General features: G+C 54.8%; 1 protein-coding gene across 1 annotated transcript; it reads right to left on the bottom strand.

Moving 5' to 3' along the window:
• Positions 1-251: 251 nt before the first annotated feature.
• TAFA3 (TAFA chemokine like family member 3) lies at positions 252-14,259 on the bottom strand. Its single transcript, XM_034069802.1, has 6 exons — positions 14,181-14,259; positions 7,730-7,814; positions 7,340-7,455; positions 3,310-3,459; positions 2,301-2,425; positions 252-1,537 (listed from the first exon to the last, which is right to left on the bottom strand). The coding sequence occupies exons 2-6, from the start codon at positions 7,741-7,743 to the stop codon at positions 1,526-1,528; spliced, it is 417 nt and encodes a 138-aa protein (XP_033925693.1). The 5' UTR covers positions 7,744-7,814; positions 14,181-14,259; the 3' UTR covers positions 252-1,525.
• Positions 14,260-14,395: the final 136 nt, after the last annotated feature.

Raw genomic sequence — 14,395 nt, 5'->3', positions numbered from 1 at the left:
AAACCCTTTGCTGGGTAACCCACTACAGAACAAAAGGGCTGGCAGAGCATCAGCAGCTGCCTAACAGAGCTGGAGCAGGTTGATGCTGGTCAGACCCCAGTGTGCAGCAATGGAGAGACAGGAGCAGACTCACCCCTGAGGCAACATCAGTGAAATGGAGATGAAAATCACCCACTGAGCATCGTCCCTCCGTGGTTCAGCTCAATGCAGGAGGAGGCCTTTTAATGCAATGTGTAATTAGAGAGTGTAAGTCACAGCCAAAGGTTTTATTGAGCCAGAGATTTCGACATTTGCATGAGTAATGACAGCGGCTGCATGAGCTGCTTGGGAATGGAACCCCCAGGGCAGAGCCCCAACCGCTCCTCTTGGATCCAGTCAGCAAGGGAAGTGCTCCCAAAGCCTCTTTGCTGCTGAATTAACAGATCCTCTGCAGAGGTTAAAATGTGTTTATTATTTCACAGTCTGGTATTTACATCCCATCTGGAGCAGGTATCACATCTCCTGTTACAGAAGCATCTACATGAGTCCTGCCAATGGCAGGCACCAACCCCTGGCCCTCCATTGGCCATTGTGTCCCCTGGAGTCCCCAGCCCTGTGGATGTTGGGAGCATGGAGCTCCCCTCATCACCCCCTCGAGCTGCCACACCAGGGGAAGTGTGAGTCCTGCAGCAGGGATGAGCTCAGAGCAGATGGTACAATTGGAATGAATACAACAAACCCTGGGTCAGTCTGGGGCTCTGAGGCATCTGCAGGTGTCAGGTACCCCAGGATTGGGCTTCCCTGCACGTGAATCTGAAACTCAATTGCAAACACAAGCAGTAATTCAGTGCCTGGGACCTGAAGGGGATGTTAAAGTCACAGCCCAGTTAATGCAGTTCCCAAGGATAGAGTACCCAGCAGCATGCTCATGGAGACACTTCACCATCTCCAGTGGATGATGGGGTGTCGGACCCCCCCCCAGCCCCACCGCCACATCCACCATGCATGAGCACAGCACCGTGCTCCAGGGCTCAGCACATCCCAGCTTGAGATGAGGCCAGAGCTCAGCGCCTGCTCCAGGGCACCCAGCAGCCCAGGGTGTCCCACAGCCATTGACTTCCCAGTTCCTGAAGGCAACCACATTCAGCATCTTGGGAGATGGAGAAAGGCGACTGAGCAATGATTTCAGCTAGTTCAGAGTAAAGCCCATTGGGAGGACTGCTGTCTGTCTGTCTGTCTGTCTGTTTCTGTTGTCAACAGCTCTTACATGATTGCAGTATTTTAGCTAAGAGGATAGGAAAATGAGCCCATTTCTTGGTCGGTGATGGTGTCCACGGGAGAGGAGGGGATCGTGGAGTGACACAAGGCTTGCAGCTGCACTGGGCTCCCATACTCGCAGCCTGTTGGGAAACTCTGGACTTCTGATGTGGTACCTGACAGGGTCCCACCAGCAGATGCAGGACAGCAATCCTGGAGCATCCTGCCTCCATGGGTCACATCTGAGACCGGTACCAAGGCTGGTTAACTGCTGCTGAGTGCTCGGAGGCTATCGTGTGACCTGCGGGCACAGGAGAGCAGAGAGGCAGGAGCCTGCTGATGGAAACAGTAGAGCTGTTTGCAGCAGGTGATATGGACCTGCCATGGAGCTGCTGCGAGGGCTGGAGCAGCTCTGCTCTGGAGCCAGGCTGAGAGCTGGGCTGGGGCAGCCTGGACAAGAGAAGGGGAGACCTGAGAGCAGCTCCAGTGCCTAAAGGGGCTGCAGGAAAGCTGGAGAGGGGCTTGGGACAAGGGATGTAGGGACAGGCCAAGGGGAATGGCTTGAACCTGCCCAAGAGAGGGGAGACTGAGCTGAGCTCTGAGGCAGAAGCTGTTCCCTGGGAGGGTGCTGAGGCGCTGGCACAGGGTGCCCAGAGCAGCTGTGGCTGCCCCATCCCTGGCAGTGCTCAAGGCCAGGTTGGACACAGGGGCTTGGAGCAGCTGCTCCAGTGGAAGGGGTCCCTGCCCATGGCAGGGGTTGGAGCTTTAAGGTCCCTTCCCATCCAAACCATTCTATGGTTCTATGATGAGTTCTTGATCAGCAAACTGTGGGACCTCCCTGGGGTTCGTGCTACCTCCACCAGCCCCTCCAGCACCGGTGACAAGAGCCCAGCCCAGCCTCTGCTCTGCTTCAATGCATCCATAACAAGTTCTCCACAGCATCTCCAGCTACACCCTGGAGTAGCCAGAGCTCTCCCCTTCCCTTGCACACTCTTTGGGGTTTGCTTGCCCCAGGTTTAGGGAAAGCAGAGCCCGGCTCCCCCCAGCCCCTGTAGGGGATGTACCTTGGTTGTCTTCACTTTGTTGCCACTACTGCAGCTCCATCCTGAGAGGTCAGGCAGCACCCTGCACTCCTCGCCATGGAGGCAGGGCTCCATCTGGCACCACCACTTCTGCAGCACGATGGAGGCTGTGGGGAGAAGGTGTCAGTGCCAGGGCTGAGTGGCATGGTGGGTGTCAGCCCTGTGTTTGCAATGACCCTGCTGCAGTCATCGCTTCACTCCATCCATCTGCTTCACCAGCCACCCAAACACTCTGCTCTCTCTCACTACCACCGGTAAGAAGCCTAAGGACAAGCCTGAGTCCCAGCAAGAGCAAGGAGAGCAGTGCTGTGCTATAACCCACTTCAGGCTTCACTTATGGAGGCAAAGGGACTGTGTTATTAGCACCCTGCTCTGTTAGGCTCTTGAAATCTACACCTCCAACATGAGTAACTAGAGCAGGTTCTCTTCCATTTGGGAACAAGAACACACAAGCTGTTTGGGACAACAAAGCCTTTCCTCACACCTCATCCAGGCATTTTCTGATGCTGTACACAACCACACTCATAGGAGAGCACTGTCAGGTGAATCAATACTGTGCTGGCAGAGGCTGCAGCTCTTCAGTGATGCCACTGGATAAAATACACATAGTTTGAGCTTTGCTCAGTGCTCCTTGCAGGTGATGGTGCTGCAAGGCTGGAGTCATATCCCTTCTGCCTCCAGCAGCAGATGAGCAGACAAGGATCAATGCTGCAGTGCCCGGACCCAGCGCAGTGATGCACCAGAGGAGCTCGAACCACTGCAGCACCATATCCCCCCCATGGCACACAGCCTGGGGCTGCATGGAGTGGGTAACAGCCACACCAATGAAGTGTCCCCACAATGCTCCTTTCCCCCCATTCTCCACTGCAGGAGCCCCAGGCAGCTCTCTGCTGTTAATCCTATGGGCACAGAAACCCCACACCAGCCTGACCGAGCAGGAAGCTGCAGCCGGAGATGGCACAGGACATGGTTATCACCATCTGGTACTCACCATCCACACAGGACGGAGCTGCTCGCGTTGTCCCTGCCACCTGGCCTGGGAAGCAGGAGCATTTCACCGTCTGGGAGCGCTCCTCGATCTTGTTCTTGTTGCAGCACCTGTGAGCTGCAATGACCTCGCATGTGCCAGGCTCTATGTGCACTGTGGCAGGAGAAACAGACCCTGTCAGCTGGGGCAGTGCCCAGGACACCCCCTGCCCCAGTGTGACCCAGGCACTTCAGAGCTGTTGCATCCAGACCCAGGGATGCTGGTGACAGGCACCCAGCTCAGCCCAGCATCGCTCCAGCACACCCATAGGGAGAAGCACTGGTCCTGCTCCAGACCTCCTGTGTCTGAGCTCCTCCTCCTCACAGGCCCCACACTTGTCCTGCCCTGCTTTGTGCCACAGCCAAGCCCAGAGCTTGATTCAAATGAATAAGGGATTAGTTAATTGCAGCTGATAATGAGCCACACACTTTGCTACAAGAGGGAATGAAGTGTTGTGCTGCCTTTGGCTTCAGGGTACAGCCACCTCCAACCCCAGCTAAAACCAATGCTCCTGTCTCACCATCACAGCCCACCCTCTGGCTGGAGGAGGGAGGACCAGGATGCGTTTGTGCCCTGCAGCAACAGGAATGTCAGTGCTCATCAGGCTGCCCTGCTGCTCCCTCTCCCAGTGCCATTAAAACATTAAGGAAGAAAGAAATCCAATGTGTTGGCTTATCACCTCTGGGATCTGGGTTTAGAAGCTTGTTAGCATCACAAATCAATGGCTTTCGCTGGGTAATGGCCCACACAAGCACAAAGCACATTAGCCAAACAGGGCTGGATAGGCTTAATTCCCATGACCTGAGAGTGGGTGATCCCTCCAGGTCCTGATTAATGAGCACAGGAGGGAGCACAGAGACAACCTCTGGCTTGCTGAGAACAGCTTTTGTTTCTGCAGGAGCAGGAGGCAGGATGTGAGGATGGGGAAGCTGCATCTGCAGCCTGCAGACAGGAGCATCGGGACATCAGACCTGCTGCTCCACACCCGCAGCCCCATCCATCCCCTGCTCCCAGTTCTGCTTCATCCCCAGCCACCCTCAGCACCCTAAAGCAGGGATGCTAGCCTGTGTCACAGCATGTACACACCATGCTCAGCCTCACACTGCCTGCTCCCTTCTGGAAAGCAGCCACTTCACCTGCTCGAGTGAGAGCTCAGGAAATGGGATCTCTCCCCATTCCCAGAGGAAAACACCGATCCAAGTGCAACCTTGTGCCAAGCAGGCACAGCCACATCAGTTCCTAGTCAGCACAGTCCTTGTCCCTTTCCTGTTCCCAATGCTGAGCACTAACTGGGAGATGAAAGGGCAGGATGCAAGGAGCCATCCCAGCATATGTCACCAGCCTGGCAGAACAACCACATTCTAACATGAACATGGGCAGTGACACCACCGCTCATCCCTCACAGCATCAAGGAGCCACACACCCCTGTGCCCTGCACCAGCCAGCACATGGGCAGGATGGGCCACACAATTACCATGGCTTTAATTTGACTCTATTTATTGTTATTTCATGGTCATTTTCTTTTAATGAACCATCACTCTCATTTCCACCCATAATAATTACACAATTACCTATCCTGGAGATATATTCTAGTAGCATCTCTGGCCATAGATTTTATCCTCCCTTTTAAATGCCATCATAATTCAGCTTTAATGATTATTTCTATTCTTCCTTAATGCAGAAAGAATAGGCTCTGGTGAAAGCAACTCATTACAGAACAAACACGAGTATTTTGCCCTGGTTTTATCATTATTAGGCTCTTCAAATGATCTGAGCACCGAGCAGAGGTCCTTGGCTTTGCCTGGCGATGAACCCACATCCCCACCACGCTCTGCTGCAGGACCACGAGGAGTCACTCACCGACCCTACACACCCCACAAACAGGGGATTTCATACCCTTGAGCTTCACATGCGGTTGTGCTTTTGACTTGCTTCTGAAGGAGCTTCTGAAGGAGCCACCGACCCCTCTGCTCCCCTCACTTCTGCTCTCGGGCTTCTCATTTCCAGCTCATTTCGGAGGGTTCAGCTGCAGGAGGGTGATGCAGAGCTGAGAAAGGCTCCTTCCAGGCACACAGGGAGTTTGCCAACGTGCCAGAGCCTTTTCATATGCTCAACAAGGTGCAGGATGGAGATAAAGAGAAACCTGCCTTTCCTGCAGCTGGCAGAGCACAGCACCCTCAGAGCCCATCCTGCTCCACACCCGCTGCATCCCTGCAGGGGCACCAATGACTGGGGGTGTGCAGACACACAGAGAATGCTCCCACCAGGACAGATGGACATGGCCCATCTCCAGCTTGTGCCTTGTGCAGGGAAGGCAAAACCCACGGCACAGAGATGCTCTCACTGCTCAGATGCTGCTTTGTGGCTGAGCCCTGTGGGGCTGGGATGAGAAGAGCTGTGTTAGGGGTGCAGGTCAGCCCTAACCCTCAACCCCACCAAACGCTGGTGCCACCGACTCTGACACCAGAGCAAGTGCAGGAGTTTCACAGAGTCACAGCCTGGCTTGGGTTGGAAGGGACCTTAAGGCTCATCCAGCAGGGACACCTTCCACTAGAGCAGCTTGCTCTGAATGTGGAGGGTTGTAACCGGATGGACACCCATGGATCCCTCCACATCAAATCCCGACATTCCCAGGATGTCAGCAAGAGACTCTGTGTTTCCTCATGCAGAGAGGAGCAACCTGTGCCCAGGGCTCCTGCAACACTGGATCCATATCACACAGCTGGGAAGAGCAAGCACAAAGCCTGAGTGCAGAGTGAGTGATGGGCTGCTTCAGACCTTCTCCTCTCACTGAGCAGCAGGAACCTTCAAGCCAGATAGGACTGAAAATGCAAGTCAGATGGTTGGTGTGTTTCAAGCCAAGAGCAGGAAACCCTCAGGGAGCCTGGGATAAGATCCAGAGCTTCTGGCATGTTTGTCCCTCCCATTCAACTGGTATTTCCCCACTGGAACCCTTCTTAAATAGAATCTGATCTCATGGAGCCATAAAAGCATCGTAAGAGCACAAGGCTTCTGAAGCCTGCATAGAGTACAACAAAAGTGCTCTCCTATTCTGGCTGACCTTTAAGTGAGCAGCAGAACATGGGGTTTTTATGGTGTATTGTGACAGGACACATTGTGTGTGTCTCAAGGAGGGGTGGGCAGAGCTCCATGGGTTCAGTGTAAAATACCATTGCACTTGCTGGTGGGGAGTGGTAAACTGAAGAGAAGCCGGATGCAGGTAACTGCCAAGTGATGGGCAAACCCCAAACTGCCAAGTGATGGGCTGTGTGGAGAACAGCTTGCAATGCTTTGCCACTGTAAAGACCTGCTTTAACTGCCAGGCAAACAAGAGAGAACTGGGACAGGGTTTGGTGTGGGTCAGGCAAATCAACCCTTCAACCCCTTCATCTGCAAGCAAAGGCACAAGAGGCAGGCAGCAGTGCCCAGGATTGCTCCATACTCAAGCACTTGGCTCTGCTGCATCCACTCCATCCTCCCACCATGTACTCAGCAGAGGAACTCAGCCCTGGACCACCAGATCCACACCCTGCTGGGGCCCATCAAGGCTCCAGCTCTGACACAAAGGGCTGATCATAGCTTCTCAGCTGTTTCCCTTCTCAAAACACACACTGCAAACATGGGCTCATGTAACCCCTCCAAAACCCCCATCAACCACACACAACAGCATTCCAGACACACAGAGTGGGTCCAGAAACCACCACTGGGAATGACAGGTTCACACCCCAGAGTCAAAGGTACCTTTACCAGCAAGAGTTTCAGTTCTCCATCAGTTTTTACTTGTTCCATGTATTGAGGTGATCTTTAAAACCAGATGGCTGAAAAATCTGCATTTCTAATGAAAGCCTAAAGTGACATTCACTGTGACTTATCTAAGATAGAAAACTCACATCCCCCTGCCCACAGATCACGAATTACCTCGGTAATGACCTAAATACATCGATGGGCCTCAGATTTTACATGATGCACACAGCGAGGACGTTGCTTCCCCTACCTGAATGGCTTCTGTGATGGTTGGATGCCAGCGTCAGTCTTCCCCACAACGTGGTAAGGCAGAGAGTGAGCACAAAAACCCATTTGCTCAGGCTCTGGAGGTCTCTCTCACTCATTCTACCAAAACCAAGAAGAGATGCACAAGGGAAGGGAGGATGAGGAGGGTTGGGGGGTGCAGGCCCCACTCACTGAGGCTGCTGCATGCAACGTTGCAGCCCCAAACACCCACAACCACAGGGATCTGGCTGCAGGGACATGGCCCTTGGAAGCAGGACACACAGGCAGGATTCACCCATCACCTCTGGATGGGCTTGGGCTTCTTTAGCAGCATGGCTATGGCAGTGGGACACTAAGAAAGGAACCAGCAGCAGCACAGAGGAGCAATAGTTACCTCTTACTGGGCATTCACACCAAGACCTGCACATCTGCCAACCCCAGGTGGGCCAGGTCTCTGCAAGGAGCAGACATCAGTGCATCTGAAAGGAGAAAGAGAAATGGGGTGATGGTACCTGCTGGAAGTGTGTGGGGAGTGCAATGGGGATGGCTGGGGATGCCCCAGGGTTTGGCTGGCCCCATATCAGCTCATGTGCACACACAGTCCCATTGCACACACCAAAACCTTCCTGGGAGCTCAGCCCATAACCCTGCTCACCACCTTTGAACTGTGCAGCTCCATCTGCTTCAGGGTCGTTGCTCTTTACTGCTGACAGCACAAAATCATGCAGTCAATATATCAATATATATCAATGACAGAAAATCAGTCCAGTACATTATGAATACAGATCACAGACACTAAAAGCAGACCCAGGGTGTGTGGGAAGAGCCAGACTAAATCAGCAGTGAGTCATTCCAGGTACTGCCTTTTCCATGTGCACTTACACATCAGCTTTGTCCTGGTGCCACCAAGGTGCCTTGTAGTGATACCTGTGGTCTGGTCCTCATGCAAACCACTCATCAGCAGATGGATAGAGTGACTACAACGGGTGTCCCAGAGCTCAGCAACCATCCTGCTTGGCACTGCATGAGGAACTAAGGTGCTGGGAGCTGATGTCTGGGTGGCACCAGGATCATTACCCCATGTCCCAGCACAGCACCTTCCTCTGGGGCTGTTCTCCTCTCAGTAATAGCTTCAAAGCTCATAAAACCACACAGACACAGAGCTGCATCCACTACCTCTGAGCACGCCTGGTCCCCAGTAACCCCCTCCTAAACCACAGAGGATGCACTGGGAAGGAGCTGGGATTTACATCATCTGGAGCCCTTAAAGGAAACATGTAAATCCCCAAAGACCTGGTATTTTACTGTTGACTGCTTGAAATACATTCCCTGCACTATTTATCAGCCACAGCCCTGCAGGTGGGAACAGCTCTGGGGCTCTGCAGGCAGCAGCACAAGCAGTAACAGCTTTGAGAGCAGCATCTCTGCTCAGCATCTGCCGAGTGAAGTGACAGCCTCCCAGGCTCGGTTACTGCCTGCTGAGATCTGACTGGTCCAGGGCAAATAACCATGTCCCCCATAAAACTTCAGTGCTGGAGCATAACTTATTAACCACAGGCCATAAAGACAAGTGACACTGAGGTTCAGGAGTGTTGCCAGCAGCTCTGCTCTGGAGCCAGGCTGGGAGAGCTGGGCTGGGGCAGCCTGGACAAGAGAAGGGGAGAGCTGAGAGCAGCTCCAGTGCCTAAAGGGGCTGCAGGGAAGCTGGAGAGGGGCTTGGGACAAGGGATGTAGGGACAGGCCAAGGGGAATGGCTTGAACCTGCACCCACCAGCATCAATGAGGGCAGTGTGGGATTCCCAGCAGGCACCAGCAAACCCAGGCTGCTGGGACGATAAACCTGGAATTTCCAGCCATCTTCTCAAGTTCTATCTGCTCTGGTCCAGGCTGAGCCAGTGAAACACCAGAACAGGAAACGCTGATGTTTTTAATCAAAACCAAGTGATTTGAGGTGGTAAAAGGGGATTTCTTGTTTTGAAGCATTTCAAAGTGAATTGTTCTGGTTTAAACCTGCATTTTGAAATAAAAGATGTTTTGTTCCAAAATGCTGATTTCAAATGAGATTTTTCATTTTGATTCTCCCAACTGGGGCAGGAGAGATAGAAAAATGTTGACATTTGACCAGGAAAAAAACCCCAACCAACCAATAAAAGAGGGAAAGGGGGAAAGGTTTCTTACCAAAACCACAGGATTTAGGCTAGGAAAGAATGTAGATGTAAGCAAATACTCTTCATTAATGCTATAGAACAGTTGGTGTGGCCAGGAGCAGAGTGCAGCATGGCTGGGGAGGACATGGACATGCAGGCATCCCACTCATCTGGCTCCATCCCTGCCCATCGGTGACAAGGGACTGACCCCGCTCCAGCACAACCCTCACTCAGGCTACACCCCACACAGCCCCAGACCTCCTGCATCAACAGAATGAAGCCGAGAGGGCTTCATGTGCAAGGAAACCATCACTCCTTGAAGCAGGTGTGAGTTGATGCAGTGACACTGTACCAAGTACCCCAGGTAAAGCCTTCCTCAGAGGGGGAATCTCACACAACAGCATATGCTGCTGGAGTCCCTTCAGAGATGCCACAGCCCATTGTGTAAATACTGATGGCAGCTTAAAATGCAGGCTAGCCCCTCTATGAGAAAGGAAAGAGCTCTCAGAGCTGCTCAGCCTCTCACTGAAAGCCAGGAGCACTGTGTGCATCAGTGCTCAGCACCACCGCAGGATGCCCCCTGCACAGTGCATGATAGAGCAGAGGAGCCAGGGACATGTGCCACAGCACACATCTGTCCTGCTGCACAACGAGGCACATCTGGCAGCCCAGATGCAAGGGCAGCAGACACGATGCTGGCATCAGCTTCTGCACTGTTTGCAGCCGGGAGCATTGGATGCCAACACATCCTGTGCAGCTTCCAGCAGTGGCCAGATCCCATAGGAGATCAGCTCCCATCTGACATCCTGGTCTCCCAGCTGCTGCTCCAGCTCCCCCTCTACATAAGGCATACAGGGAGCACAGGCATGTGCGCTGAGCCCCACATCCCACCCAGAGCTGCTCCTTCCATGGGACCCTCTGGATCACTGAATCCTCCAGAACTACAGAATGAATCACAGAACAGTTAGGGTTGGAAAGGACCTCAAGATTACCCAGTTCCAACCCCCTGCCATGGGCAGGGATACCTCACACTAGAAGGGATGGCTCCAGGAACCATCCATCCAGGGATTCATCCCCAAATCCCTCGGCAGGACCACAAAGCAAGCACCCCTCTGGCTGCCTTCATCCCACACTGACAGGGCTGCACTCCCAGCACAGCCTATATTTAGCTCAGAAGGGCTGAGCTGTTTGCTCGAGCCAAGGAAGCATAAATAAATCACAGTGTTATCAATAATGCAGCCTCAGTGTCCATGCTGTGCTCAGGGTTCTGAGGAGCACAGGGCCAGGAGGTGACACTGGAGTGATGCTCCTCCCGGATCCACACTGGTACAGGCGCTCACCAGTGCTCCCATTCCAGCTCAAGCTCCCATCAGGAAACAGAACTCCATAGAAATCACTATTTTGACAGTTATCAGCCTCCACTGTTGTGAGACTCCAACCACAGATGTTTGGTCTGACATGCTGGGATGTCATTTGAAGTGAAGAGTGGTGTTCTGCACATCAAAGCACTTGGTTTTGATTGCAGATATCAGGATCCTCTAATTGCATTGAGTTCTTTTGGAGTTTTGTGGAATCTTCCCTTAACATTTTTTAGCTACTTTCCACCTTTTGGGTCTGAGCTGGGACCTGAAGTAACCCCAAAACCTCAGTAACCCCAAAACCTCAGTCATAACCAGCATGACAAGAGATGACTCCTCCTCTGCATGGGCCCACATCCCTCCCCATGGGCACACACAGACATGGCCCATCACCTGTATCTGAGCCTCACAGAGGATCCCCAGCACAGAGACACACCAGGAGCAGCCTGTGCTGCCCTCCCAGCCCCTCTTGTGGTCACAGGAGGTCTCCTCCTCCCCCATTGAGGCCCCAGGTAGAGCTGTGACCCCACAGCCAGGACGGTGCCATTGCAGCTGGGCTGGAACGGAGCCGGCATCACCCGCAGTGCTAATGAGGGACTTTGTGTCAGGCCAGATTAGGCTCCAAGTCCTGCCAGTCTGGAGCATTGTTTGCAATGGTCCATGTGAGCTGGAGAATTACAGTGAGCTCAATTCCACCCAAACAGAGAAGCAGAGATGGGGGAGGCCAGCACAGGGGCTGGTTTCTATGCCCTCCCCTCCATGGCTCCAGCACTTGTCAGCCTTGGTGCACATCTGGGCCTGTACTTCTGCCAGTTTGCCAGGAGCTATTTTCATACTCTGCTATTTCAGCACTTCTTGGAGTTTGATCAGCTTCATTTAGTGCAAGGAGAGGCTCAGGCTTTGACCCACAGAGCACAACCCAGGGCTCTATGATGCCCTGGACCCCAGGCACTTGAATGGGGAGGGAAGCTGAAGCACAGAAACCTTCCCGTCATGGTGGAGATGTCAAATGCACATTGAAGGGGAGAGGTTATTTCACTGCTTCCCCGAAGCAGCAAACACCCCAGTGTGCAGGAGCAGGGGACAGGCTGAATAACCAGCCCCTGATGGCTACCTGCAAACCTCATGGCACCCGTGGTCAAGATGAACCTCAGATCACTCTGTTCTGTGCCCATGGGCACTGCCCAGAGGAGAGGTGTCCTTCCCTCACCCTAAGCACAGCTCCATGGGCTGCGCACAGAGAGGCTGCTGAGTCTCCTGAGAAGATGATGCCTCCTTGAAAGACCCTGACAAGCAAGGAGACACCTCCACAATCCCATTGGAAGGACCAGCACAGGCTCCGGTCTGGTTCTGTCTCCAGCAGCCAAAGAGAAGGCAACAACAGTGGGGAAAGGTTGGCAGAGAGCATCTCCCTTCTCCAAAAGGCTGGAAAACCAGCTAAGAGCTGGATCCTCCAGCCTGAGCTGATGAGGAAGTGCTCAGACCCACACAGGCTGTGAGGGTTTGGTCCAGGATCTCAGACACTGCTGCTGCCCATCCTGAGAACAAGCTTCTGGGCTGGGGAGCCTGGTCAGCAAGATGCTGCCATCCCCTGAGCACAGACCAACTGCAGCAGCAACCTCCACATCCACCTCTTCAGGCTCCTAGTGCAGGGCAGGAAACTGGCCAAACCCTGCTCCTCTGCAGTGCTGAGGATGCTCAGTTACGGGTAAAGCTGGGAGTCAGCTACCACAGCCATAGTGCTGGACCAGCACCGAGGAGGCTGCATCCCCACTTGAAGCTGTGTCAATGAGAGCTTCATGCAGTGATTCCTGCACTCTCTGTGCTCCCCAAACCCTGCCCTGCTCCTCCCCAGAGGGGAATCTGCTGCAGGGAGCCTGACCCAAGCCCAAGAGCTCTAGGTTGAGCAGAGTCCTTTTAGCTCTTACTTGGGTGCACTCAGAGCAGTCCAGCCCCAGAGATGTTCTAGTATGAGGCATGTGCTCTCCAGGGTAAAGAGGAGACCAGGGAGCACACAAAGGACCCCTTCCCCCCACATGTGCTCTCTTGCACTCTCCTCTGTGATTTATTTCCATCTCCTTGCTTATTCCTCAAGCATCTGCAGCATTTCCTTCCCAGCAAAGGTGAGCAGGAGAGTTCTTAGCTCTAATTCCACCCTAGCACGGCCCTGTTCTGGCTCCCACCACCCCACTGCCTTTGACAGCTCAGACCCATCAGTGCCAGGAATCTCTCTGGTCACTCCTCGGGGGTGTTGAAACCCAAGGTCAACAACAGCTCAGTCTTCTCAATGGAGGAAAGCAGAGAGCTTGGCAGCTCGAATTGCTTCCCCTGGGCTTTCAGCATCTCACCTGAGCAGGCTCTTTGCTAGGGTGTGGGTGCCCCAGCACAGATGAGTTCTCGCAGGACAAGGGGACCTGCACACTGAGTAGCCCCCCAAGCCTCACACTGCATCAAAAGGGAACTCTAACCGGCAGGAGGAGGAGATTCCTGCTCCCTGCCCAAAGCCACAGCATGGACCCGCTCCTGCCTGTCTCCAGAATGGGACTGGTACAGCTCACCCTCTCCTCTGGACCACCAAGCATCCCCTTGCAAGTGAGGGGGACCCCAGCCCATGAGAGCTGCTCCCCCACCCAGCACCCCCACCCTGCTCCAGCCAAGCAAGCCCACCCCAGCTGAAGGAGTTACAACAGAGAGAAAGGAGGTAGAGGAAGACTGAAGCCCACAACCCATCAGTCCTGCCTGAAGCTTCGGCTGCAGGGAACAGCTTGCACCAAAGGCAGGAAACTGGTCTCGGGTTCCCCTTCCAGGGTGAAGAAGCATTTTTGGCTGCAGTCACCCAGGATCTCTCCAGAAGCAGCTTCCAGGGGCCGGCAGGATCGCGGCACTGCAGGCAAACCTCCCCGGCCAGAGCTCGCCCCCAGCCAGAGCCAGGCCGGGGCGAGCCCCGGGGCGAGCCAAGGGCCGGGCAGGGACCGGAGGTCGCCGCTTCTTATGGCATCACCGGTAACCGAGCGCTCAGCAGGAGCCCACGGGGAGAAACTTACGGCGAGGACCCACCCGAGCCCCGCACGGAGCCAACGAGGAGCTCGGGGAGCCTCGCACCGACCGGCCCGGACGGGAAAGAGAACCCGAACACGCTGCGGGGCCCGGGCTGGGAGCGCAGCCCCCGCGGAGCCCCCGGTCCCCCCCACCCTGCTCACCCCCGATGCCCGGTCGGTAACGGCCCTGCCCCAGCGGGACGAGCGCGGGGTCTGCCCGCACTGCTCCGGGACCGGCACCGGCAGGAGCTCCGGTCCCCGCTCGGCACCAGAGGTCCCGTCCCACCCCGAACTTCCCGTACCTGCCTGTGCCGTCCGTGCGGGCCGGGGCCGCCGCTGTCCATGGCAGCTGCAGCCGGCTCGGGTCAGCGCCGCGTCCGCCGGCCCCTATGGCCGGGGGCCGGTGGCATCGCCGGGCGGCGGCACCGGCAGCGCTCGGGGCTGGGCGGTCGCGGAGCGGCCCCGGTGCCGGTACCGGTGCCCGCACCAAGGGGCGCAGCGCCGCCTACCGCCGGCC

Source organism: Melopsittacus undulatus, chromosome 16 (assembly GCF_012275295.1).
Source record: "Melopsittacus undulatus isolate bMelUnd1 chromosome 16, bMelUnd1.mat.Z, whole genome shotgun sequence".
Lineage (NCBI taxonomy): Eukaryota > Metazoa > Chordata > Aves > Psittaciformes > Psittaculidae > Melopsittacus > Melopsittacus undulatus.
This window is presented reverse-complemented; position numbering and strand designations above follow the sequence as displayed.

What these genes read in the sequence shown, in the direction of transcription:
- TAFA3 (XM_034069802.1), bottom strand. An exon ending in CCATCACAGAAGCCATTCAG is followed by an intron (nt 3,460 to 7,339) that starts GTAGGGGAAGCA and finishes CTCCTGCCACAG; the next exon opens with TGCACATAGAGCCTGGCACA. An exon ending in AGCTCCGTCCTGTGTGGATG is followed by an intron (nt 2,426 to 3,309) that starts GTGAGTACCAGA and finishes TTCTCCCCACAG; the next exon opens with CCTCCATCGTGCTGCAGAAG.